The sequence below is a fragment of the Ipomoea triloba genome, chromosome 1, assembly GCF_003576645.1.
Source record: "Ipomoea triloba cultivar NCNSP0323 chromosome 1, ASM357664v1".
Lineage (NCBI taxonomy): Eukaryota > Viridiplantae > Streptophyta > Magnoliopsida > Solanales > Convolvulaceae > Ipomoea > Ipomoea triloba.
In genome coordinates this window covers 3161126-3186436 of record NC_044916.1, presented here as the reverse complement: position 1 = coordinate 3186436, position 25311 = coordinate 3161126, and the positions used below count along the sequence as shown (strand labels likewise).

Below are 25311 nucleotides of genomic sequence, written 5' to 3'. Positions count from 1 at the left end.
TGTCAAGCATATATCTTGTATTCAATTGGCATATATTGTATTATTAAGATGGTATTATTATGTTTGATTCTCCCACTTCACTAACATGTCGACACGGACACGTCGTTTGGTTATTTCTTCAATTATTTCGTCTCTTTCATTATACGAAAGAAAAAGAAATAATTCTTCAAAGAAAAAATAATGGAAGAAATTGTTATGGAGGTGGTGTCCAGTGTCCACACTGTGACACTGCAACAACCAAAATTCTTAGAGAAGCCTAAAAGGGTGACCAACTAAGTAAAATATGATTTTCATATTTTTAAGATTATGAGTTTAATTCTTATCAATAATTTCTTAGTCGAGCACGTTGCATAAGCTTCTTCAAAAAAAATTATTTACGTATTTTGTGTGATTTACAATTATTATATAAAAATTAAGTTTATTAATATATGATCTGAAATAATAATTGAGAGTTTATTTCGTTATTCAAAATAAAAAATTCCCAGAGAAATGGAGTATGGTGGAAGACAGAACATACAAATTAAACATGTGAAACGCTATTTCATTGTACCAACTTTGTCATTTTCAAGAATCCAAAAGATTATAAATTGTGCCAATTACTAATAAAATAAAAATATTAGGAATAAAATAGGAAAAATAGGATGCCGTAAAATTGTACTAGTAGAAAGTAGAAACTCACTTCTTACTAATTATCAAAAATTCGAATTCGTGATAGTTAATTTACAAGTCTTTTTTATTTTTATTTTTTATAATAGTATTATGACCCTGTTACATATAGTAACAGTTCATATATACTCTTTCAACCTACTGAAATAAAACGAGTCAATATCGCCCAACTGAAGCTCAAACTCATGACTCATGAGTCATGACCTCCCATTTGGGAGAGTCACTCCATACCGCTATACCAAGGTCTTTGACTAATTTACAAGTTTTTATTTTAAAAAAGAAGAAGATATTTTCTCATGAAATCTCTCTTAATATAGAATAAATTAAATATTAAACGGTGATACATTTAATGCTCATTTAATACCATATTTTGACATTTATTTGTCAATCAAACGAGATTTTATTTTGCCACATAAAAAATAGAAGTGTTATTTTAATCAACTCCAGCAATTGAGTTGCATAGTATACTTGAAACAAAATATACAGTATCATTTTTGTACTAAAATTATTACGTTTATTTCGATAATTGATTTTGGGTAAAATTATGTTAGTTGTGTAATAGTACTTTTTAGCCAAAATACTAATAATTTGGTTTGTAATTGCCCAAATTCAGAAGAAAAAAAAATTAATTTGAATCAACTCTTGGCAATTGAGTTGCATTAGTATACTTGAAAAAATAATACTCCCATATTCTAATTCATTCTATTTTATGTGTTTATATAGTTAACTATGTTTGACTGGAGTGATTTACAATTCAACTTTACATAATATAGTATTTCATTTGTCTTATTTTACCTGTCCTGTTTATTATTCATATGTGGTAATAAAAACAAGAATGATTTGACCAATTAGGCAATAATAGACCAAACCCAGAAAAAAAAAACACAAAAAAGACAGATGGAAAATGCGGCGCTTTGATCAAGCAAGACCGCAGGGGTTGTTTTCCAGTAGTAGAGTAGAAGGTCAATGTCTTGGTTATTCTCCGTATTAAATTCGGGGGAGTCACCACTCACTCACCACTACCGCAACACGACAACGATTCAAAACCACAGAATCGTCGGATTACATATTAGTAACCGAAACCTCGGACCTTGTCACCACACTCCTTAGTCCCATGAACTCCATTCATTCTTGAATCACCTTAACATCTGTCTAGGATATCCCAAACGTTGTTTTCTTGAATCTCCGCAATGGCTACTGGCTCCAGGCTCCATAAAGGTTGCGCCTTTTTCACTTTCTCCTGGTCCTTGCTGCTTTGTTTTTCTCCATTTTGTTTAGCCGCCAACCAAATTGGACCGGGCAAGGTGATCAGAGATGGAGACACCATTGTTTCCGGCAGGAAAAAATTCGCCCTGGGATTCTTCAGCCCGCCGGGGACGAGTAAAAGGTACGTCGGAATTTGGTACAATGGGATTCCGTCAAAATCGGAGTCGGTTATTTGGGTGGCTAATAGAGAGAACCCAATAGAAGACAAGAACGGAGCTTTAACCATTTTAAACGACGGGAATTTAGCGGTTTTAGATGGAGAGAACAACGTTGTATGGTCGAGTGGTGTGTTTGTACCGTCCAAGGAATCTTTTGCTGTCCTGTTTGACAGTGGGAATCTTGTTCTTCGCCGGCCCGACCACGGGAATGGCCTGCGGAGTAGATTGGTTTTGTGGGAGAGCTTTTCCCACCCCACAGACACATTCTTGCCGGAAATGAAAGTGTACTTAAATGCATCAGTTATAGAGCAGAAAATCCTGAGTTCTTGGACCAATTCCAGGAACCCTTTTCCTGGGAAATTCTCATTAGGAATTGACACTCGGAAACCCCCACAGATTGTGGTGTGGGAAGGGGGAAAACGGCGGTGGAGAAGCGGGCATTGGAATGGAATGGAGTTCCTAGGAGTTCCCAGTATGAGAGCTGATTATCTCTATGGTTTCAAGCTGTACAACGAAAACGATGGCCGAAAGGTGTATTTCACATACACCTTGTCCAATGCTTCTCATTTGGTACATTTCAAGATAGTTTGGAATGGGAATGAGGCTAAAGAAAGGTGGGAGGAAAGCGCGAAAAGATGGAAAACAATCCAAATGCAGCCTTCTAGCACTTGTGATCTGTACAATCAGTGTGGCAAATTTGCGAGATGTGATGCTTCTAGCTCGAGTATTTGCAAGTGCATAAAAGGGTTTGTGCCGAGTGATCCAAGGCAGTGGAGTTTAGGGAACTGGTCAGGGGGGTGCACAAGGAGGATTGAATTGCAGTGCCAAAGAAATGGCAGTGGTCTTGGGAGTGGTGGGAGGAAGGAAGGGTTCCTTAAGGTGGATAACGTCAAATTGCCCGATTTTGCAGAGGTAGAGGAGAGCGCTGGAAGTGGCGCGGCCTGTGAGAGGAAGTGCAAAGAGGATTGCTCGTGCACCGCTTATGCTTTTGTGAGTGGAATCCCCTGCATGATTTGGAGGCGAGACTTGGTTGATATGCAGCAATTTGGCGACGGTGGGAGCACTCTTTTCATTCGTGTTGTTCATGAATTCGGTAAGCTGTTATTTCCTTTTCGTTCGTGTTGTTCATTCGTGTTCCATTAGTAGAAAGGAATTGGAACATATCAGACCAGCAATTTAATGCCATTTATCTGAATTTTCTAATGTGTTTAGTTACCAGTGATCTGCTTGAAACTACAATTTAATTGGTATTCAATGGCTTTACATTTTCAAGAATAATAATTGCTAGGGAACATATCAAGTTTCTAACTTTAATGTCTACAAATTAATTTCCTTTCAGCAGGTGATAGGACAAGGAATGCCTTAATTGTTACAGTCTCAGTTGCAGTAGCTTTGATCTTCCTTGTCAGCTTGTCAGTTTGGTATCTATTTACTCGCAAAGCTGAACTCCATGGTAAAATTTGTGAAAATCAAGACTACATATTTCACAACTTTAGTTAAATTATTGCTTCAATAAGTTATCCTTTTATAGCAGCCAGGAGGAGCTGTGAAAATCGAATACCTGATCTACTCGCTAGTGGGGAATTCTTTACGGATTTATCAGGAAATGCTGAACCGCCACAAGGAACTACATCGGCCTTGGCATTTTTCAGCTTCAGCAGTATGGCTGCGGCTACTAACAACTTTTCGCTTGAAAACAAGCTTGGACAAGGTGGATTCGGCCTCGTTTACAAGGTGAGCTTTCGTCATACCAGATCTGTATGGATGTGAAAAGTTTGGAAAGTGCGGTTTTAATGAAAAGTCTAATTGGCTTGAACTAAGTTACTATATATGCATTTGTTTTGTGGTTAGGGTATTCTACCATGTGGTCAAGAAATTGCTGTGAAGAGGCTCTCGAGAAAGTCTGTACAAGGCGTTCAGGAGTTCACTAATGAACTCACGCTAATCGCCAAGCTACAACATCGAAACCTTGTCAAACTTCTAGGCTGCTGCGTTGAAGGAGGAGAAAAAATGATAGTCTATGAGTTCATGTCCAATAAAAGCTTAGACTCGTTTCTGTTTGGTAAGTTTCAGTTTTCATAGAATTTTATAGTTGTTTTGTGGCAGTTCATCAACTAGGGTTGTTCATGTATAATTGTTCTTGTTGGTGAATTTATGACAGATTCCTCAAAGCGTCCAGAGTTAGACTGGAGTAAATGCTTCAAAATTATCGAAGGGGTTGCGAGAGGGCTGCTTTATCTCCATCGCGATTCAAGGCTTCGAATAATTCATAGGGACTTAAAGGCTAGTAATATTTTGCTGGATGAAGAGATGAACCCTAAGATTTCGGACTTTGGTATGGCCAGAATATTTGGCGGGAACCAAAACGAAGGAAATACAAACAGGGTTGTAGGGACATAGTAAGTACTCGTCGTATCAGAGTTTTTCAGAATATCCCATTGCCCTTTCAGTAGCAACATTGCCTTAATTATCTTCCTATGTTTTTACGTAGCGGCTACATGGCTCCTGAGTATGCAATGGAAGGCCTATTTTCCGTTAAATCAGATGTCTACAGCTTCGGAGTCCTGCTATTGGAGATCATTAGCGGGCGAAGGAACACCAGTTTTCGCTCTGGCGAGCACTTGGGCATTATTGGATATGTATGCCTAAAACCAACTTTATTTCTTAATTGAGTACTTCATAAACAGTAGGATCTCCATTTTTTTCTTCACATTCTGAGTTTCTTTATATGGAAATTTTATAGGCATGGGATCTATGGGACGATAGTAAACCAATGAACCTAATGCATCCTTCCCTCTCCGATTCATGTGTGCCCGAAGAAGTGTTGAGATGCATACATCTAGCCCTGCTCTGCGTGCAAGATTTGGCAGTACACAGGCCGAACATGTCATCTGTGGTGTTGTTCTTGGAGACAGATAATCTCACTCTCCCGTTGCCAAGACCACCTACTTATACCTCGATGAGAAGAGTTCCCGAGACTGAGGTGTGGAATCAGACTGGTGATATCCCGTCTTTCAACAATATAACCATCAGTATGATTGTCGGTAGATAATATTTACTCTCACCATCATCGACATATATCTACTGATATATTCTAAAGAAAAAGACTTGTTCTTTGGACAGAATTAGCTGCAGATGACAGTAAGCTGTTTACAATATATACCAGAAATGGTTCGAGTTAAATTTGAGCTTTCTGTTGATATGTGTAAAAAACATGTCCATAGCTGATTTGACAATACCAATTGTTGATTAATGAATGACTAGGATGTAATCTCCATTAAGGTTTACTGTAAAGTTTGATCTATCCAATGAAATAACATAAATTTGTTCAAAGTCATTGCATTTCTTTATTCCCCATAGAAACTGACATCTTTTCTGCTGAAATTCAATTCTGGTAGGCTATAGAATACTTGACATTTTGACCATTAAAGCAGAACTAATGATCCGTCGAAAAAGCTTGACAGATAACTAGGTACTTAGTTTAGCATTTTTATATAACTGTTCTGATTGACTGCAATATATTAGAGATTTGGAGGGTGTTTAACAGTCAGCATTTTGTGAATAAATTAACAAAGTGATGCCCCAATTCACAGGAAAAAGAACAGTATCAGAAGCCATTAAACTAGTGATGGTTGACTGGCTTAAGGATTTTAGGCTGAAAGAAGTATGGTTCACGCTTCACAGAGCTAGTAGCAAGCATGGCAAGAGAATTGAAGTTTTGTTTTCTCTCTCTCTCACATGCCTTGATTCTTTTAACAGAATATTGCACTGCAGAACAAACCTTAACCCAATCCCAACGACTCTCGGTAAACCAGAGTCTTGTTTCTGCTGGTGGGATGTTCGAGTTGGGGTTCTTTAGTCCTGGTAATTCCAGAAAGCTGTATGTTGGACTGTGGTACAAGAATGTTCCTGCTCGTTCGATTCTATGGGTTGCAAATAGAGAAAACCCTCTCGTGGCTAATGATTCTGCCTCGAGCTTGGAGATTGGAAGAGATGGGAACCTAAGACTTGTGGATGGGGAACAAACCACAGTTTGGTCAACAAATGTTTCCATCCATTCCAGTAGTAACACAACTGCAGTGCTTACAGACATAGGAGAGCTCATTCTTAAAGAGTCTTCGACAGGATTGCTTCTGTGGAATAGTTTCGATTACCCTACTGACACGATTATTCCAGGAATGAATCTGGGATATGATGTCAGGGCTGGAGCGAAACAAGAATTGTCATCCTGGGAATCAGAAAATGATCCATCACGGGGAAAATTTAGAGTTGGTCTTTCCCAGGAAACGCCACCTCAAGCATTCACTTGGATTAATAACTCGACGCCATATTGGAGAAGTGGCCCGTGGAATGGGTGGAAATTCATAGGAATACCAGAGCAGTATACTGGATATTCTAATGGGATGAATCTCATCCAAGATAATAATCTCGGAACTGCCTATTTAAGTTTCAACACCTTCAACAGGTCCTATGTTTCGATTGGCACTATAAGGCCATCAGGCCTGTTGCAGATCAATCTGTGGGATGATAAAACGAATGCATGGGACCTCAACTGGGAAGCACCCAGCCATTTATGTGATGTTTATGGAACTTGTGGACCTTTTAGTGTTTGTGATAAGACAAAGTCTCCATTCTGCGAGTGCTTAAGAGGTTTTATACCCAAGTCAAGAGAGGAATGGAGTAAAGGGAATTGGACAAGTGGCTGCATGAGGCAGACTGAACTTCTATGTGAACAGCGTAGGAGTGGCATCGCCCCCAATGAATCTAAAAATGACACATTTTTTAAGCTAACAGAGATGAAATTGCCTGATCATTTCGTATATTTGTATGATAAAGGCATGGCAGGTTGCAGGGAATGGTGTTTGGAAAACTGTTCTTGTGTGGCTTATGCATTTCCACAGGGAATTCGCTGTATGGTTTGGACATCGAGCCTAATCGATGTTCTGCAGTTCTCATATGCAGGAGAGGATCTGTACCTTCGTCTTGCGAATTCTGAATTTGGTAATTTCATAGTTCTTTCATATATATATGATACTTTTGTTTCTTGTTTTAATACTTTTTTATCTCCATTTCCTTATTTTCTATGCTTTTCAGGAGACGATAAGAGGAAGATAATACTCATTGTTAGTTTGGCAACAGTTGCAAGTGCTATCCTTTTGGGAATCTTGATTTATATGATCTGCAGGAGGAGAGCGGACCAAGAAGGTATAACATTTTCATGAACTCTTAAGGACTAATTGAAAATGATATTATCTTCATTGATGCAACTGCAAATACATCTATACACACATCTAATAAAAAAGAGAAAAATCAGGTGGAAGAAGAAAAAGGATCAAAGATCTATTTTTGGGTGGTAAGGCTCAGAATGAAAGAGACATCATAGGAGAAGAAATGGAAGGAATTCATGCATTACCTAGTGATTCATCGGAGTTGCCAATGATTGGTTTTGATGAACTAGCAGCTGCTACCAACGATTTCAGCAATGATAACAAGCTCGGTGCAGGAGGGTTTGGTTCCGTTTACAAGGTAATGATAGATCTTAAGTGTACGGTAGACATTAAAAATCTGGCGATGAAAGATTACTGTGAAATTCATGTAGGGGATACTAGCAAATGGCCAGGAAGTTGCAGTAAAACGGCTTTCTGCTCATTCTGGACAAGGCGTCGAAGAGTTCAAGAATGAAATCTTGCTGATATCCAAACTCCAGCACAGGAATCTTGTTCGGCTATTAGGCTGCAGCATTCACGGGGAAGAGAAGTTACTGGTCTACGAGCATATGAAAAATAAAAGCTTGGATAGCTTTCTCTTTGGTAAATATTTGCTTAATCAGGAGTATCATATTACTGACTTTTCAGTTCTTTCAGTTGAGCATTTCTTCTATAACTCTACATTTTGTTTACCAAATACTAATTCCCTTCTTTTTTCAATATACTTGTGATTAGATAAAACAAAAAGATTGCAGCTTGATTGGGCAAAACGCTTCAACATAATTCAGGGTATAGCCAGAGGGCTTCTCTATCTCCACCGCGATTCTTGTTTGAGGATTATTCATCGGGATCTCAAGGCAAGCAATATTTTGTTGGATATGGACATGAATCCAAAAATTTCGGACTTTGGGTTGGCAAGACCATTCAGAGTGACAGAAGAGCTAGCAAATACTCACAGGGTTGTGGGAACCTTGTAAGCCTCCTTCAATGATCATGGTTTTTAAAAATTTTAACCAAAAGCTGATGTAGTGATGTTATGTATGTAGATGAAATTAAATGCTAAAATAAAATCTGGAACCGATTTGTTGCAGTGGCTATATGTCACCGGAATATGTCATAGGCGGACTATTTTCTGAGAAATCCGATGTTTATAGCTTTGGAGTATTACTGTTGGAGATTGTCAGTGGCAGGAGAAACTGTGGATTCAATAGCCATGAAGAGCATATAAGCCTTCTCAGTTATGTAAGTGCATCATTTTAGATTAGCAGCATTATTTTAAAAACATGAATCTTACTTTATTTAATTGTTATTTATTTATTTTGTTGAACTGTTTCAGGCATGGCAATTATGGATTGAAAGCAGGGAAGTTGATCTGATAGACGAATCAATTTCCAACTCGTGTTCGTTTACAGAATCACTACGGTGCATAAGAATAGGACTGCTTTGTGTGCAGGACCATGCATCAGACAGACCTACAATGTCAAATGTGGTGCTGATGTTGTGCAGTGAAACAGACATTCCCCGGCCTAAACAGCCCACATTCACAATCCAAACCTTGTTGGGTTCTGATTCCAGGACAGACAGAAATAACGCCCAATCCAGGAATGAAATCAGTGTTTCAGTGATTGAAGGCCGGTGATCGGTTCAAAAATGCGGGTAGAAACCGCTCCTTCATTCAGCTAAGATTTCATGTTCTTGAGTTTGAATTAAATATATCTACAACGTTTACGATGCTTCCTAGAATGTGTAATTGCTTTCAAGTTCTTTTCTTTCCAAAATGACCTGAATTCCTCACTGAGGTGTGAAAGTCACAGGCTCACTGGCTATAAAATAATCTGTTCAAAGTCATTGCATTTTTTTATTCCCCATAGAAAGCAACGTATTTTCTGCTGAAATTCATTTCTGGTAGCTATAGAATATATACTTGGATTAATAATTTAAAGACTGCACATTTAGTTTACTTGAACATTACTAATTTCCTTCCTTGTGTTCAATTCATTGTATAATGGTGATTAGGTCGAACAAAAAAAAAGTGAAACTTGATTGGTAAACAGTCTTGATTGGCTACAAGATACATTAGAGGGGTGTTTAACAGTCAACACTTTGTAAATAACATAATTGAACTTACTTTTTTGGTCACTTCAGATTATATAATGCCACCCCTTGGTTCATGCATCACTTGATGGGACTGTTAGGTTATTGTGATAATGTAATATATATGAAGAGACACATTCCTCTATGTTTTTTAAGGTAGAAGAAATTGAACAAGTCCCCAGAAAAATAAGAAGGTCAAAGGTTATCATAATGGGGATTTTAGGCTGAAAGAAGAACAGTGCCACAGAGAAGCAAATAGAATGGCAAGAAACTGGAAGTTGTTTGCTTTTTCTGTCTTGTGTGCGTTGATCCTTTTGACAGAATATTGCACTGCAGATGATACCTTAACTCGATCCCGACAACTCTCTGTAAACCAGAGTCTTGTTTCAGCTGGTGAAGTATTTGAGTTGGGGTTCTTTAGTCCTGGGCGTTCCAGAAAGCTGTATATTGGATTGTGGCACAAGAATATTACTGTTCGTAGGATATTATGGGTCGCGAACAGAGAAAATCCTCTTCTGGCTAATGATTCTGCTGCGAGTTTGAAGATTGGAAGCGATGGGAACATAAGACTCGTGGATGGGAAACAAAAAACAGTTTGGTCCACAAATGTCTCCATCCAGTCTAATAGCAGCACAATTGCAGTGCTTACAGACAAAGGAGAGCTCATTCTTAGAGACACTGCCATGGGAGTGCTTCTGTGGAATAGCTTCAATTACCCGTGTGACACGATTATTTCAGGAATGCGTCTGGGATATGATATCCGGGCTGGAGTGAAACAAGAATTGTCTTCCTGGAAATCGGAAGATGATCCATCACCGAGAAACTTCAGAGTTGGTCTTTCACAAGAAAAGCCACCTCAAGTATTCACTTGGGGTAATAATTCAAAGCCTTATTGGAGAAGTGGCCCGTGGAATGGATGGAGATTCATAGGCATTCCAGGACAGGCTAGTGGATATGCCAAAGGGATGAATCTTGTCCAGGATAATAATCAGGGAACTGCCTATTTAAGTTTCAATATGTTCAACGCGTCCTATGTTGTGATCGTCTCTATAAAACCATCGGGCTCGTTGCAGATGGATGAGTGGAATGATAAAAGGAAAGAGTGGGTCGTCGACTTTGAAGCACCAGACCATATTTGTGATGTTTATGGAACTTGTGGACCGTTTAGTGTTTGTGATAAGAAAAAGTCTCCATTTTGCGAGTGCTTAAGAGGTTTTATACCCAAGTCAAGAGAGGAATGGAGTGAAGGGAATTGGACCCGTGGCTGTGTTAGGCGGGCTGAGCTTCTATGTGAACCAGATAGGAGTAGCATGGCCTCCAAGAATTCCAAAAACGACACGTTTTTTAAGCTAACTGAGATGAAATTGCCCGACCATTTCATATATTTGTTCGATCAAGACATGGAAGGCTGCAGGCAATGGTGTTTGGAAAACTGTTCTTGTGTGGCTTATGCATTTCCACAAGGAATTCGCTGTATGGTTTGGACATCGAGCCTAATCGATGTTCTCCAGTTCTCACTTGCAGGAGAGGATCTGTATCTTCGCCTTTCTAGTTCTGAATTTGGTAATTCTTTCGTTCTTTCTCACCATATTGTCAAGAAGATACATATGGCACCATTGTTTCTTTATTCTCGATATTTTTCAGGTGAAGATAAGAGAAGGATAGCACTCATTGCTGGTTTAACGAGTGCTGTCGTTTTGGGAATCTTGATATATATGACCTGCATTTGGAGAGCAAACCGAAAAGGTATAACACTTTCATAAACTCTAGAGCTAATTGACTTTAACATTAATCTTCATTGATGTGACTGCAAATACATCTATACACACCAATCTAATAAAAACGAGAAAACTCAGGAGGAAGAAGAGAAAGGATCAAAGATCTATTTTTTATGGGAAAGGCTCGGAATGAAAGAGACATCACAGGAGAAGAGTTGCAGGGAATTCACGCATTCCCTAGTGATTCATCAGAGTTGCCAATGATCGGTTTTGATGAACTAGCAGCAGCTACCAACGATTTCAGCAACGATAACAAGCTTGGTGCAGGAGGATTTGGTTCCGTTTACAAGGTAACAATGGATCTCGAGTGTGCTCTAGACATTGCAGAAACTGGTAATGAAAGATTACAATGAAATTCTTGTAGGGGATACTGGGAAATGGCCAGGAAATTGCAGTAAAACGGCTTTCTGCTCATTCTGGACAAGGTGTTGAAGAGTTCAAGAACGAAATCTTGCTGATCTCCAAACTCCAGCACAGGAATCTCGTTCGGCTTTTAGGCTGCAGCATTCATGGGGAAGAGAAGTTACTGGTCTATGAGCATATGAAAAATAAAAGCTTGGATAGCTTTCTCTTTGGTAAAAATCTTTGCTTAATCAGTTCTGGAAAATTGTTTCCTCCATATTTGATTAACTAATAATTTCCTTACTTTTGTTCAATGCATTGTGTATATATAACTGTGGTTAGATCAAACGAAAAAAGTACAGCTTGATTGGGCAAAACGCATCACAATAGTTCAAGGTGTAGCCAGAGGGCTTCTCTATCTTCACCGCGATTCTTGTTTAAGGATTATTCACCGGGATCTCAAGGCAAGCAATATTCTGTTGGATATGGACATGAATCCAAAAATCTCGGACTTCGGGCTGGCAAGGCCAATCAGGGTGACAGAAGAGCTATTTACTCAAAGGATTATGGGAACCTTGTAAGCCTCCTTCGATAATCATGGTTTTTTATGTATGAAATGTTTAAGTAAATTAACTCTGAAACCCCCGTGTGTTGCAGTGGCTATATGTCACCGGAATATGTCATAGGAGGACAATTTTCCGAGAAATCTGATGTTTATAGCTTCGGGGTATTACTGTTGGAGATCGTTAGCGGCAGGAGAAACTGTGGATTCTATAACCATGATGAAAAACATTTCAGCCTCCTCAGTTATGTAAGTGCATCATTTCAGACAAGAGATTATAGTATTTCCCAAGTTTGAAAATTTTCATCTATGTTCTTGAAAATGTTTCAGGCATGGCAATTATGGAGCGAAAGCAGGGAAGTTGAGCTGATAGACGAATCAATTACCAGCTCGTGTTCGTTTACAGAAGCGCTGCGGTGCATAAGGATAGGGCTGCTTTGTGTGCAGGACCATGTTTCAGACAGGCCAACAATGTCAAATGTAGTGCTGATGTTGTGCAGTGAAACAGATATTCCTCAGCCTAAACAGCCAACATTCACAATCCAAAGCTTTTTGGATTCTGATTCCAAGTCACATAGAAGTAATGCCCACTCCAAGAATGAAACCACTCCTGCAGATATGAATTCAGCTAATTAAGATTTCTTGTTCTTTGGCTTGAAGAAGGAAGCTCTCCCTAATTTTGTTGCAACGACTATATGCTGCGTGAATATGTCATGAGATGACTATTTTCTAAGAAGTCTGATGTTTATAATTGATATTAATTTAATATTTTAATTGAGACGGAACAGCGTTATAGGAATTTTTAAGCCACCAAAATCCATGAAAATTGCAGCAACCAAACAACAGACCAAAAACCAGCCATGTCTGGGACAGAACATTCTTCTACCTTAATCGGCACATGGCACCTTTTTTAGGTCAGGGTCATGAGTCATGATCTAATATTTGAGGTGGTCCATCCACCAACTATGTATCTATATGTTGTATTATAAACAATCTAGAATCTACTCTGCATACTTAATTGTGTTACCAACCAACCCTTCTGGTCATGACATTAATTAAATACTACTCCGTAGTACTTTTTGGTTTTAATTCATTAAACCTAGCCTCTTAACTCATAAGTCAAAACCACAAAAATTATTGTTGAAGTTGCATGTATAAAATATGAAATGTGAGGTAAATGTACAAATAAATAAATAAATAAATAAATAAATAAATAAATATATATATATATATTAATTTTATACTTAAAAATAATGCATTTTAATGATATATAACACGATAAAGAAAGTATAGAGGTCAGAGCAAAATTATGAAAACTTTTTTAATTACAAAAATGACCTCAAAATATTTTGGAAAAGTGAAAATGTGTTCAAAACACAAAACCAGTCCTTAAATAGTTATATAGTAAAAGACAGTGTGATCTAGTGGCACCCGGTTGCATCCCCATATGAGATGGGGTGGGTTCATTTGGTTGAGAAAAGTAGGCTCTTTGTGCTTCATTTCGTTGAGAAAAGTTGCTATGAACAGATATTAGGCTCTTTGTGCTTCATTTGGTTGAGAAAAGTTGCTATGAACGGATATTACATGTGCTTCATTTGGTTGAGAAAAGTAGGCTCTTTGTGCTTCATTTGGTTGAGAAAAGTTGCTATGAATGGATATTACATGTGCTTCATTTGGTTGAGAAAAGTAGGCTCTTTGTGCTTCATTTGGTTGAGAAAAGTTACTATGAACAGATATTACATTGTAACAGAGTCAATAGTACCCAAAAAAAATAATTAAATGGTATAGGTCCCCATATGAACCTCTTAAATCCTCCTCCACCCAACCCAACACACACACCCACAATGAAAATAAATAAACATAAATCGTAGTAGCCCTAGTGTGGTATGTAATTTACCCTTTTGTATGGGTAACTTTTTATAGGCACTAGGCATGTTCTTCCACTTTTGGTGCCGTTGAGTCACAGTAATTTATCACTCCACAATTTTGTCAAGTCGTGGTGTGGAGAACTTTACGGGGAGGGATTTTCCCTTTGTGCCAAAACAAATAAACAAAAACAAAACACCAATAAAAAGTGAGAACATATTCTTAGATAAAAAGTGAGAACGAATATGATATATTTATTTAGGTAGACTGACGATCGAGGGTTATTAAAAAAAAAAAAGGCGAGTCAGTTCTAAAAATATTACAAACGAAAGTTTGTAAGAGCATCCTCATCAATTGTAAATTTTTTAAAAGTTTTTGACAACCACATAAAATGGGGTGGGGAGAGGAAAAGAAAGAAAAAAAAAAAAAAAGAACAATTGCCAAAAAAAGAATACGCAATAATGAGTCCAGATGGCATGTGCAATGCACTCGTTGTTGGTGCATCAAGGATAGTTGGTTTTATTTTTACTTTTATTTTTTCTGTTTTAGGACCCACAAAAAATTAAGTTAATTTTTTTTTTTTCTTTTTCTCCCTTCTCTCTCCTCTAACTCACCCTCTTTTCCGTCCATTAAAAAAAAATCTTCAAAAAATAACATATGAGATTGCTCTAATAATTATAAAATTAATTCATTTTTTATTAAAAATTTTAACTGTTGATGAATCTAAATAAATGAATTTAATCAATCATCACCCTTTACCCGTGTTTTCATTTGGGGAGAAAAAAGGAAAATACTATGTGTGGTGTATATTCCCATTTTCTACTCTTAACCTTTACTCCATACAATAAATTATAGACATTTATATTGTGATCCACGTAATAAAAACAGCTTATCAGACTCATCACATCAGGAAGTAAAATTTGAAAGTTCATGTAATAAAATTAAGAGAAAAATGCAATATGCTTCATTGAAGGACGTGTAGCACGTCTTTCTCTTTGTTGGTTGACACCGAAAGTTGACTTTTATAATTACATCTTTTCCAATTGTAACTCAAACGTAGAGATTATACTCATTTTCAGTTCACAAATCACATCCTTAACTTTCTAAATTTGATAAACAATTATGGGGTTGGACCATATTTGTTAAAATATTGAGGGATGAATAATTGAATATACAATAGTAGCTTGAAGCCCTGAGAAAAACTGCAACATGTGAACGTGATATCTATGTTTACACAATAATAATATGTTGCATGTATTGAACTCCGTGGCTTGATATGTTAGTTGGAGCTAACCTATCCCGCAATTGACCATCAATATCTCTATAATATATACACACACAAACCTTCAAATATTCAACCTTATATTCATATATTATACCTAACTAATTAATTCAGATTCCAATTATTATTCAATCTTCTGCACACATCATGCGATATTCAACCTTATGGTCCTGTTTGGTAAATGGTTGTTTGCTGGTTTTGTTAACTGATTGGGTTAGAAGGTATAATTAATTGATAATATTAGCTAATTGTAGAAAAGTGTTTGGTAAATTAGCTGTTAGCGGATAGCTATTTGGTATAATTTCTTTTCTCAAAAGGCTAATTGAGTCACAACTACTTATCCTACTTTCCCTACCATAATCTTCTTATGATATCTCCTGTATATATATCCCTATGCATGTACTCTTATAATCAAGTTTTGTTAATATAAACGCACAGTTCTCATCGTCCAAACCCAATAGAACAATACTCATGTTTAACTAACATTACCTGTAGGTACCCATACCCGGCCCATCTGATCTTGAATCCTGTTTAATATGGAGTATATTTTTTAAGGAGATAAATTTAAATATTTTTGTCTAATACATAAGTTAATGTAATACATAATCGGTTATACAAATTTGTTCAACACAACATGAAATTTTCATAAAAATTCATAAAAACAATGCAACAAAACTAATAATTAATATACACACATGTATCGAGTAGTGGATACGAGTATTTCACGACTATCCAAACTCTACTCAAGTCGACGTCTACTATTCCTTTATCTACATAAACACATCCCAAAACTCCATACTCATTACAAGTCTTGCATTATGCGTAAATAAATTTAAAAAAAAAAAGTTACAAATTTTCACGCCATTAAAAAAAATCGCACCCCTTTCAAGGGTGTAAACAGTCCAACCGTAACTATCTATATATTTAAGTGTCATTATCATATAGACTATATAAACATTTTAGAATCATATTGATATTTACAATGAGATGAAATTTATGACTTTTTAGTCATGGAATCTCCTCATCAAATAATTTAGCTAAAGACCTCATCCGGGTCGGGTGAGATCACTTTTTTTTTTTTTTTCTTGATTAATGAAAATATTTGTCCAGTGTAGTGTGTGGTTTGATTCCTTACTAACATTGAAAGTTTCGTTTGAGTTGAATTTTATGTGCACATAAATATATAATTTGGTGTTGATTTTAAAATTAAATTTACAATTTTCTTTTTTATAGACCTGATAATAAGTTTATGGAGTTCATGATATAGTCCAGTGAAATCGGAAAACCTATATTATCAAAAACAAAAATAAAGAAAGAGTGGGGGGTTAAAATTACCCATATTTTTCGTGATCATAATATTGTGGTTGATTGCCTTGCTAAATTTGCGATTAAGAAGTGATGTGATTAGATTGAGCTTGAGAGGCCTCCCAACAGCATTATGGAGAGCCTTGTGAAAGACAAGAGTATCTTGAGAATCGATAATTAGGATCGGTTTTGGGATCTCTCTTCCCCTTTCATCCCAAAAAAAAAACAATAAATAAATAAATAAATATGTGATCAACTTTATTCCCAAATTTGAATTTGGACACCGTTTGATTGAATGGAGATTTGATCAAACTTAAACCTACCCATGACTACCAATCTAATCTTCTAATCTAACTCTTAGAAGAGGGGTCCATTTGCTTTGTCTACATGCCCTTGCCCTCTCTTTCCATATTCCAAATCAACCAAATAAATCCTTCAATCTAATTTCAACCTTGCTTTAAAAAATCGAGGATCTTTTACCAATGATTTGTAATTTGAGTTGAAAGAGGTCGAATTGGCCGGTTAAGTCTTGAAAACTAGAGCCAACAAAAAATTCTACCATAAAAAAAATTGAACTGTTCTTCAATCACTCATTCTCTAGGAAACTTAAAGGACCCTCTCCTATAAGAATATTAAACTATTAGTCCATATATATATAAGAGTAAATCATTGAAACGGTCTCTCGACTATTTTTTTTTTTTGGTAAATTTACAGGGTTTTTCTCTCCGTCCGTTTAACGGTCCGGGATCCACCCACGTTCGCTCCGGGAGGCACGGGAGCTGGCCCAGGGGGGATCGTCACTTATGTATATCATTTTTTTTTCCAATGGACTCATTAATTTCCTTATTTAATAACTAAAACCTTATGAATTTAGGTTTGGTTCCAATAGTAGACAGTTTAGTTCAAACCAAATCGTAATCATGCTTTTACACACTTTAATTATTGACTTTCAATTTTGCGCAGCAATGCATCAAATTTGTATCTATTTTAATATTTTAGAAGACTAAAATAGATCAAGTTCTGAATAGAATAGTACATACAATAATTAATTAATGACATTATTAAAGTAAATAAAATAAAGCTGTGAAGTGCATTTCATAATTTACTCCCTATTTAATTATACTGTATAAGTCTATAAGCCGAATTTAATTAGACCAGAATAATTCCTGTGTCTAGGATGGTTAGTTGGTTATTATTGTTATTATTCCTTTATTTATTTATTTAATTTTTGTAATGAGAGAAACATATCGTCATTGGGGGTGTTTGGTAAATAACTGTTAGCTGATTAGATTAGTGTGTTTGACTAGTTGATAGTATTAGCTGATTGTAGAAAGATATTTGGTAAATTAACTCTACCGGATAGTTGATTATATGCAAAATGATTTTCTAAAAAAACTTATCGAAAAAGCTGCTTTGAGCAATTTTTTAAATTAACTTTTTAGAATAATAAGTTGTTACAAAAAATTAATTAATTAAAAACTCATATGAATTGTTAACCAAATCAAACAGCTAATAGTGGTCAAACAAACTAAAATTAATCGATAAACTAACTATGTTACCAAACTCGGGCAACCAAGAGTATATATTGGCCCTGCCTTCACTGCAATAGTTGCAACTTGCAAACCATTTAAGAAAGATAAATCCAAATAGCCTGCTGCACGGGTAACTCAGTTGATTCTTGGATGGTAGATTATATGCACTAACACAACTTATACAAGATAGAGTTTTGATAGATGCTAGAAATTACATTTAATGTAGTAGATTCCTTGTGGATATTAGTAAATGTCTTTTATTTATTTTTAATTTTTTTATATTAGCCCACGTTGTTTTCTTCCCCTGTCTCAAACATGAATATTGCCTAAGTGGCAAAAGTCCTACAAATGGCAAAACCTTTATAGAGAAAACAGGGGAGTAGGTGTATCCATAATCCATTCTTTAATTCAAGAATGAGCAGCAACACCGGCGGGCACCGCCATTTTTACCGGCGCCTCTGCTCTTACTATTTCCTAATTTTCCAGATTCTCATCCTCCCAACTCTCCCCGCACCTCTTGCACTCAACTCCATCACCCCTACCCACCCCCTCGCCGGAGACCAAACCTTAGTCTCCTCCAACGCGCTTTTCGAACTGGGCTTCTTCACCCCCGAAAACTCCGGCCGATGGTACGTCGGGATATGGTACAAGGACATCGAAGAGAAGACCGTCGTTTGGGTCGCCAACAGAAACACACCTCTCACGAACGCCACCGGCCGGGGAGTTCTGAGAATCGGAGAAGATGGGAATATTTATTTGGTGGACGGAGATGGGAATTCAATATGGGGGTCGTCTTCGACGACCCGACCCGGCCCGGGAAACACGGTGGCGGAGCTCCTGGATTCCGGGAATTTTGTTCTCCGGCGAGAAAATGACCGGACCGAGGAGAACTATCTGTGGCAGAGCTTCGATTACCCGACAGACACATTGCTACCCGGGATGAAACTAGGATGGGATTCTAAAACCGGTCTGAACCGGTACATTTCGTCCTGGAAAACCGCGACCGACCCGGCCGAGGGAGATTTCACCTTCAAGCTCGACACCCACGGCCTACCGGAAGCCTTCTTAAGAAAAAAAAACGACATAATTTACGGGAGCGGAGCGTGGAACGGAATCCGGTTTAGCGGCGTCCCAGAAATGAACCCGACAGCCGTCATAACATTCTCGTTCGTAACAACCAAATCCGAGAATTACTACACGTTCTCGCTCCACAACGAGACAATATTCTCGAAATTACAGGTCAGCCACGGCGGGTACCTAGAGCGGTACATGTGGATTCCAACGAACAAAATCTGGAACAAATTCTGGTACGCCCCGGCCGACCAGTGCGACTATTACAAAGAATGCGGGCCCTACGGGATCTGCGACACCAGCATTTCGCCGGTGTGCGAGTGTTTGGTCGGGTTCGGGCCGCGGAACAGGCAGGCCTGGGATTTGCGGGACGGGAGGGACGGGTGCGTTAGGGTTCACGATTTGGAGTGTGAGAGCGATGGGTTTTTGGCGATGAATTACATGAAGTTGCCGGAGAGTTCGAGCGCGTTTGTGGACGCCGGGATGAGCTTCGACGAGTGTACGGCGATGTGCAAGAGGAATTGCTCCTGTGCGGCTTATGCTAACTCGAATATCACCGGCGATGGGTCTGGGTGCGTTATGTGGACGACGGAGCTTCTTGATATGCGGCAGTACACGGCGGCGGAAGGTGGACAAGTTCTCTACGTTCGGGTGGCTGCTTCCGACGTAGGTACGTATGTACTACGTTCCCATTTAGTTTTTTGATTTTTTTTTTCATTTTTTCAAGAAACCACAAGTCAAGCAGTTAATAATAGTTAAATAAATCAAAATTAATTGATAAGCTAGTTATTTTACCAAATAAAGATTTTTTTTTAATTTGGTACTGGATAAAAAAAAATTCATAAGAAAAGACATATGACTAATGTTTAGTTTCTACTCATTCGCATACAAATATAGTCTATCAGTTGTTATCAAAGTAATAATTTTAGTCTCTCGTCAAAGTGACAAATTTAATTTTAACTGATCAAATTCGTTACTTTAATGACAAATGAGACTGTATTTGCACAATGATTATAATTGATGGACTACAACTCTAGTTTGAGGAATATTTAATTTGATGAATATTCAAATTATAAAACTAAAAGATTGAGTAAAAGGTACAAAGGTCAAAGCTAAAATTTTAATATTGTTTGTTTCTTCTGTCTAGTTTGTGAACTATTACACATAAATTGAATTTAGGGAAAATGACACTTTTTCCCCCTAAGTTATGTGCATATAGCACTTTTCCCCCCTGAGTTATTAAAGTGGCAGTTTTCTCCCTTCAGTTATTTTAAAAGTGGTAGTTTCCCCCCTAAAATGTTAAATTGACATTTTTGTCCTTAAAAATAACTATTTCATTTATTTTTATTCTCCAACCAATTATATTACTAATATGTATGGAAGATTACGGTTCGATACGAACCTAATTGAACACCGTAACAATTGAACTTAAAAAGTATGGACGGTTACGGTTACGATTCAGAACCGAAAAAATAAAATAAAATAATTGTTAAATTTAGACTATTTTTAAATAAGAAATAAAATTATAAAAATAAATAAAAAAGTTTTGATTGGCGATTCAAAATCGAAATTGGAACCGAACCGTACTAATTTATCAAATAAGTGTTTGATCATTTTCACTATATATGACTGTGGTTCAGTTCCGGTTCACGGTTCAACAATTATTTAATTTTATTTTTTCGGTTCTGAATCGTAACCAAAACCGTCCATACTATTTCAGTATGATTGCTACAGTGTTTGGTTAGGTTCGAACCGAATCGTGATCATCCATACATATAAGTAATAATTTGTTAGAGAAAAAATAATGAAATAATTATTTTTAAAGGTAAAAATGTCAATTTAACATTTTAGGGGGAAAAACTACCACTTTAATAACACAGGGGGAAAAAATGCTATATGCACATAACATAGGGGGAAAAGTGCAATTTTCCCTTGAATTTATTTCGTACATATTCTTAAATAGTAGGTGTGAATTTTTTTCTATTACCTAAGATATAATGAGTAAAAGATACAAATGTCAAAGCTAAAATTCCTTTAAAAATATAACAAAGGATACTATAATCTCTCTCTCTTCTTAGTAATTTAATTGAGAACATTTTCTTCCAATTGTAGCGCCAATGATTATAGTTTGAACTAGAAATTAGACCAAACCAATAGGACAACATGTGTAAATCCAAAGATTGTATTTATACTAGCAAAAAATATTATTAAAGGAATACGTTGGTCAAACTTATAAATTGAATGTGAAAATTATTTATGTTTGACTTCATAAATACTTAGAGAGTTGAATTAAGGTCAACTTTTAAAAAATGAAACTTGATTGTGGTTGAATAAAATTTTTAACTTTTGGTATTCTGTCTTAAATTGACTCAATTATAACATAAGGTAAAATTTGAGAATTCTATATTGCGTATGATTAAATATTTTTTTCGCCGCAAAAGAAAAAAAAAGTGTTGGATAAATCCAAAATGATCTATTTATGAAAGAAATTAAATAAAAAACAGGAATAAAGAAAATAGAGACGCATGTAGGTGTACTTGAAAAATTTATGAAGTTCAACTACTATGCTGTATTAGAAACAATAAGTTGACAACACTTAACTTTGAAAATGACATGAAAACAACCTATGCTGTTTTGTCCTTAAATGCAATGCTGTTTTATTATTATTATTATTTTTATTAATGCTAACGATACACCAAAACTAATCCTAATTAGAAAACAATGAGAGTGTTTGACCTAAATTTTAAATCCTATGAGCGAATTTGATTCCGATTACTTTATTTGTTTCATTCCTTTTAGTATTCTGAAATTGAATTTAAACTTTGGAGGGATAAAAAAATGTTATTCTACCTTGAAATTTTATTCGTGCATCACAAAATGGAAAACGGGAATGAAAAAAACGAACATGTTCACACACATATATGTCCTAGTCACATAGTCACGTTACAATTTTCCTATCACTATTGTTGAATTGGTTGAGTGAAAGGCTTAGGTTAATTAAGTGGGTTGTCAATCACTTGATAGGATTTTTAAAATTAGTGTTTAATATGGTTAGATGAATTCCAACAAAAAGAAGTTGGACTAGAAAAGGTTATTGAAAGCAACTTCAAACCTTTAATTGGGGTTAATTGGGGCCCAACCGTGCCGGCTCCATTCTCCAATGTGCAATGTATTGACATGGCCGGCTATATTGACATGGAAAAGTTTAGATACGGTCCTTTTACCACCAAACAACAAATTCCTTTTGATTTTCAAAACTTTTCTAATAAGTTGATTTGGTCATTTTCTTGATGGGGTTGGACTTGTTATATTGATTTTTTTTTTATACAATATTTGATGCTATTACCATTAGACTAATTTCAATTTGGGTTCACATTTGTAAAATTTATTTTAAATTGTAAAGTTCTATAACATGACACATTTAATGTGAGTAAAATTTTGTGTTATATAAAAATTTATTTTTATCGTAAAAAGAGAGAAATTTCTTCGCCCTAAGGTTCCCATATTAATAGGATAGTAGACGGATTAATACTCAATGATTTATTAAGAGCCCATTAAGTGGGAGAATAAGTGTCTAGTGCCCACAAGGAGCCTAACATATTAGGTGGTATTTCTACACTGTAGCTGCCATACTCGATCATGTGCCATTGATCACAATCTATCACATTGGAATCAACGACTAAGTTGTTGCCCCTAGAATATAATGTTGGTCTAGTGGATGTGAAATCTCACTTAACACTTTATCCCGGGTTTGGATTTGGGATTGACTCCTTGTGCACAAAAGTATACAGTTTAGTGTTGAGTCTCGAATTTACATTGACTCAATTTACCTCTTCATATGTCTGGGGCAGGTTAATTGGCCTGATGAGCCGGGTTCATGTAGTTTAGGATCTAGTCCAGCGAAATCGAAAAACCTGGGTTATCAAAAAAAATTCATTCTTTATCCATGTGCCAAAGTAAATTTAGAAAGCTTTTAATGAGTTTGGCTGAATGAGATGAATTAGCTTCAAGATGCTATTGGACTGTCCTAAAGTAAATAACATGTAGTTAATTTATGGTAATGATTCCAGGTTCAGTGCAAGGAGGAATTGCAACAACAGGAAACCACAGTTCCAGCAAGACTAAACGGATAGTATTAGCCTGTGGCGTCATTCTCGGCGTTGCCATTGTTCTATTGGGATTCAGCGCACTGTTTCTGATGAAGAGAAGGAAATCATCACAGAGCGCCATGAGAAGCAACACAGATCACAGAGGTAATTAATAAACCTGAATTGAAGATTGATTTTCTCCAGTGAAATCCAGTAATATATATAATCAATGTATGTTGTGGCATCTGAAACAGGCCATTCAGGAAGGGCTCATCAAGATCTCGTCATGAACGCGCCTGTCATCCCCGGCAAGCGCGACCACTCAGGTGAAACTGCAGCAGAAGAGTTCGAGCTGCCCGTGTTCGATTTCAGCACAATTGCTGTCGCGACAGACAGTTTCGCTGACGCGAATAAGCTTGGCCAAGGCGGGTTTGGCTGCGTTTACAAGGGGATTATTGATGGCGATCAAGAAATAGCTGTGAAGCGGCTGTCAAAGAATTCTGGGCAAGGAGTGGAAGAGTTCAAGAACGAGCTTAGACTGATAGCGAGACTACAACACAGAAATCTTGTTCGCCTTCTCGGCTGCTGTGTAGACATGGATGAGAAGATGTTGATATATGAGTACATGGAAAACAAGAGCCTGGACTCAGTTATATTCAGTAAGCTTAATTCATTCTCTTCTTTGCCATATTGCAGCATACTTATATATATGTCCTGGTTCTACCCTAGAGTCTCAAATTAAATCTGTGCATATATTTCAGATAGAACAAGAAGTGTGCTGCTTAACTGGCAAAAGCGGTTCAACATCATCCGAGGAATAGCTCGGGGGCTTCTGTATCTTCACCAAGATTCGAGGTTCAGAATAATCCACAGGGATCTCAAGGCCAGCAACATTCTCCTAGACAAGGAAATGAACCCCAAAATATCAGATTTTGGCATGGCAAGAATTTTCGGAGGGGATGAGACGGAAGCAAATAATACAAAGAGAGTAGTGGGAACATAGTAAGCACCAAAACCAAAAGCTCTTCTTTATATATATCTTCAATTCTATAACTTGTTTTTTGAGTGACGAGGAAACTCACACTCACTATTCAAGGGTGTGCACTAAACCCCGCCTTGTGATCCTAATCCATAAAGGATCATGAGGAGGTAAACCAGGCTAAATTGCCTATACTAAGAAGGCAAATAGGCCGCCTCCCCTTCAAGAAGTCGAATTTATAAATTTATGGTTACTAAATCAACCGCCCGATGAACTTGGCTGAGGTTGGGTTGCCCCTTATCTATGACTTGTTTTGCTTAGCATTACTTATGATTTAAACTTTTTCTACTGAAATAAACAGCGGTTACATGTCTCCTGAGTATGCAATGGACGGGCTTTTCTCGGTAAAATCTGATGTTTTCAGCTTCGGAGTTCTAGTATTGGAAGTAGTGAGTGGGAAGAAGAACAGAGGATTCTACAACCAGAACAACCAACAGAATCTCCTGGGGCATGTAAGTATTAAGGCTGTCTTCTTCACTTCTGACATGCAGAAACACCTTGTTCTTAGATTCCATCTTTTTCCTGTCAGGCATGGGGGCTATGGAGACAAGGGAGGGGATCAGAACTGCTTGATCCAGCCATCCGAGAATCGATTTCGCCAAGTGAAGTGATGAGATGCATACAGGTGGGATTGGTGTGTGTGCAGGAGAAAGCAGAAGACAGACCGAACATGGCGAGTGTGGTGCTGATGTTGAGCAGTGAAAACACAAGTCTTCCTCAGCCTAAAAACCCAGGGTTTTGCCTAGGAATCAGAAGACATGCTGACATTGATTCCTCAACGAACTACGATGAAACTTGCAGTGTGAATCATGTGACAGTTACTATACTAGACGGCCGGTAGCTAGCTGGAGACTGAAAGACCAGCAAATTAAAAGCATGATAGTATATATAGTTGTATAGTTCAACACGTTCAAGGTTTTAATTTTATAATTTAATTTCTTTTTTTTTCTTAAGTTTTGAAGATGATGCAGCACACGTATTTTTGCATTACCTTGTAAAAATTGGCTTTTTGTTCAATGGAAGTTTGAAATAGATGAAGATGAGTAGTCTTTAAC

General features: G+C 37.0%; 3 protein-coding genes across 3 annotated transcripts; all 3 read left to right on the top strand.

Annotated features, from left to right (window-relative positions):
- The first annotated feature begins 1856 nt into the window (after positions 1-1856).
- LOC116033185 (G-type lectin S-receptor-like serine/threonine-protein kinase B120) lies at positions 1857-9592 on the top strand. Its single transcript, XM_031275945.1, has 17 exons — positions 1857-3183; positions 3433-3543; positions 3625-3824; positions 3942-4074; positions 4252-4489; positions 4582-4729; positions 4834-5122; positions 5214-5231; positions 5684-5791; positions 5850-7091; positions 7188-7295; positions 7405-7616; positions 7690-7900; positions 8033-8270; positions 8389-8539; positions 8634-8953; positions 9548-9592. Exons 1-16 carry the CDS (start codon positions 1857-1859, stop codon positions 8934-8936), a joined length of 5037 nt encoding a protein of 1678 aa, XP_031131805.1. The 3' UTR covers positions 8937-8953; positions 9548-9592.
- Positions 9581-12751, top strand: LOC116021587 (G-type lectin S-receptor-like serine/threonine-protein kinase At1g61550). Its single transcript, XM_031262059.1, has 7 exons — positions 9581-10954; positions 11036-11137; positions 11248-11459; positions 11534-11744; positions 11854-12088; positions 12169-12322; positions 12404-12751. Exons 1-7 carry the CDS (start codon positions 9652-9654, stop codon positions 12707-12709), a joined length of 2523 nt encoding a protein of 840 aa, XP_031117919.1. The 5' UTR covers positions 9581-9651; the 3' UTR covers positions 12710-12751.
- Positions 12752-18389: 5638 nt separating this feature from the next.
- On the top strand, positions 18390-25288 carry LOC116031683 (receptor-like serine/threonine-protein kinase SD1-8). Its single transcript, XM_031273947.1, has 6 exons — positions 18390-19799; positions 23200-23382; positions 23472-23876; positions 23979-24219; positions 24558-24708; positions 24786-25288. The coding sequence occupies exons 1-6, from the start codon at positions 18473-18475 to the stop codon at positions 25095-25097; spliced, it is 2619 nt and encodes an 872-aa protein (XP_031129807.1). The 5' UTR covers positions 18390-18472; the 3' UTR covers positions 25098-25288.
- Positions 25289-25311: the final 23 nt, after the last annotated feature.

Bases quoted from the DNA above. Each gene is read 5' to 3' on its own strand.
- LOC116033185 (XM_031275945.1), top strand. From the start codon at position 1,857: ATGGCTACTGGCTCCAGGCTCCATAAAGGTTGCGCCTTTTTCACTTTC. The intron at 4,490-4,581 runs GTAAGTACTCGT...GTTTTTACGTAG, and splicing joins AACAGGGTTGTAGGGACATA to CGGCTACATGGCTCCTGAGT. The intron at 4,730-4,833 runs GTATGCCTAAAA...GAAATTTTATAG, and splicing joins ACTTGGGCATTATTGGATAT to GCATGGGATCTATGGGACGA.
- LOC116021587 (XM_031262059.1), top strand. From the start codon at position 9,652: ATGGCAAGAAACTGGAAGTTGTTTGCTTTTTCTGTCTTGTGTGCGTTG. The intron at 11,745-11,853 runs GTAAAAATCTTT...AACTGTGGTTAG, and splicing joins CTTGGATAGCTTTCTCTTTG to ATCAAACGAAAAAAGTACAG. The intron at 12,089-12,168 runs GTAAGCCTCCTT...CGTGTGTTGCAG, and splicing joins CAAAGGATTATGGGAACCTT to TGGCTATATGTCACCGGAAT.
- LOC116031683 (XM_031273947.1), top strand. From the start codon at position 18,473: ATGAGCAGCAACACCGGCGGGCACCGCCATTTTTACCGGCGCCTCTGC. The intron at 19,800-23,199 runs GTACGTATGTAC...TAATGATTCCAG, and splicing joins GGTGGCTGCTTCCGACGTAG to GTTCAGTGCAAGGAGGAATT. The intron at 23,383-23,471 runs GTAATTAATAAA...CATCTGAAACAG, and splicing joins AAGCAACACAGATCACAGAG to GCCATTCAGGAAGGGCTCAT.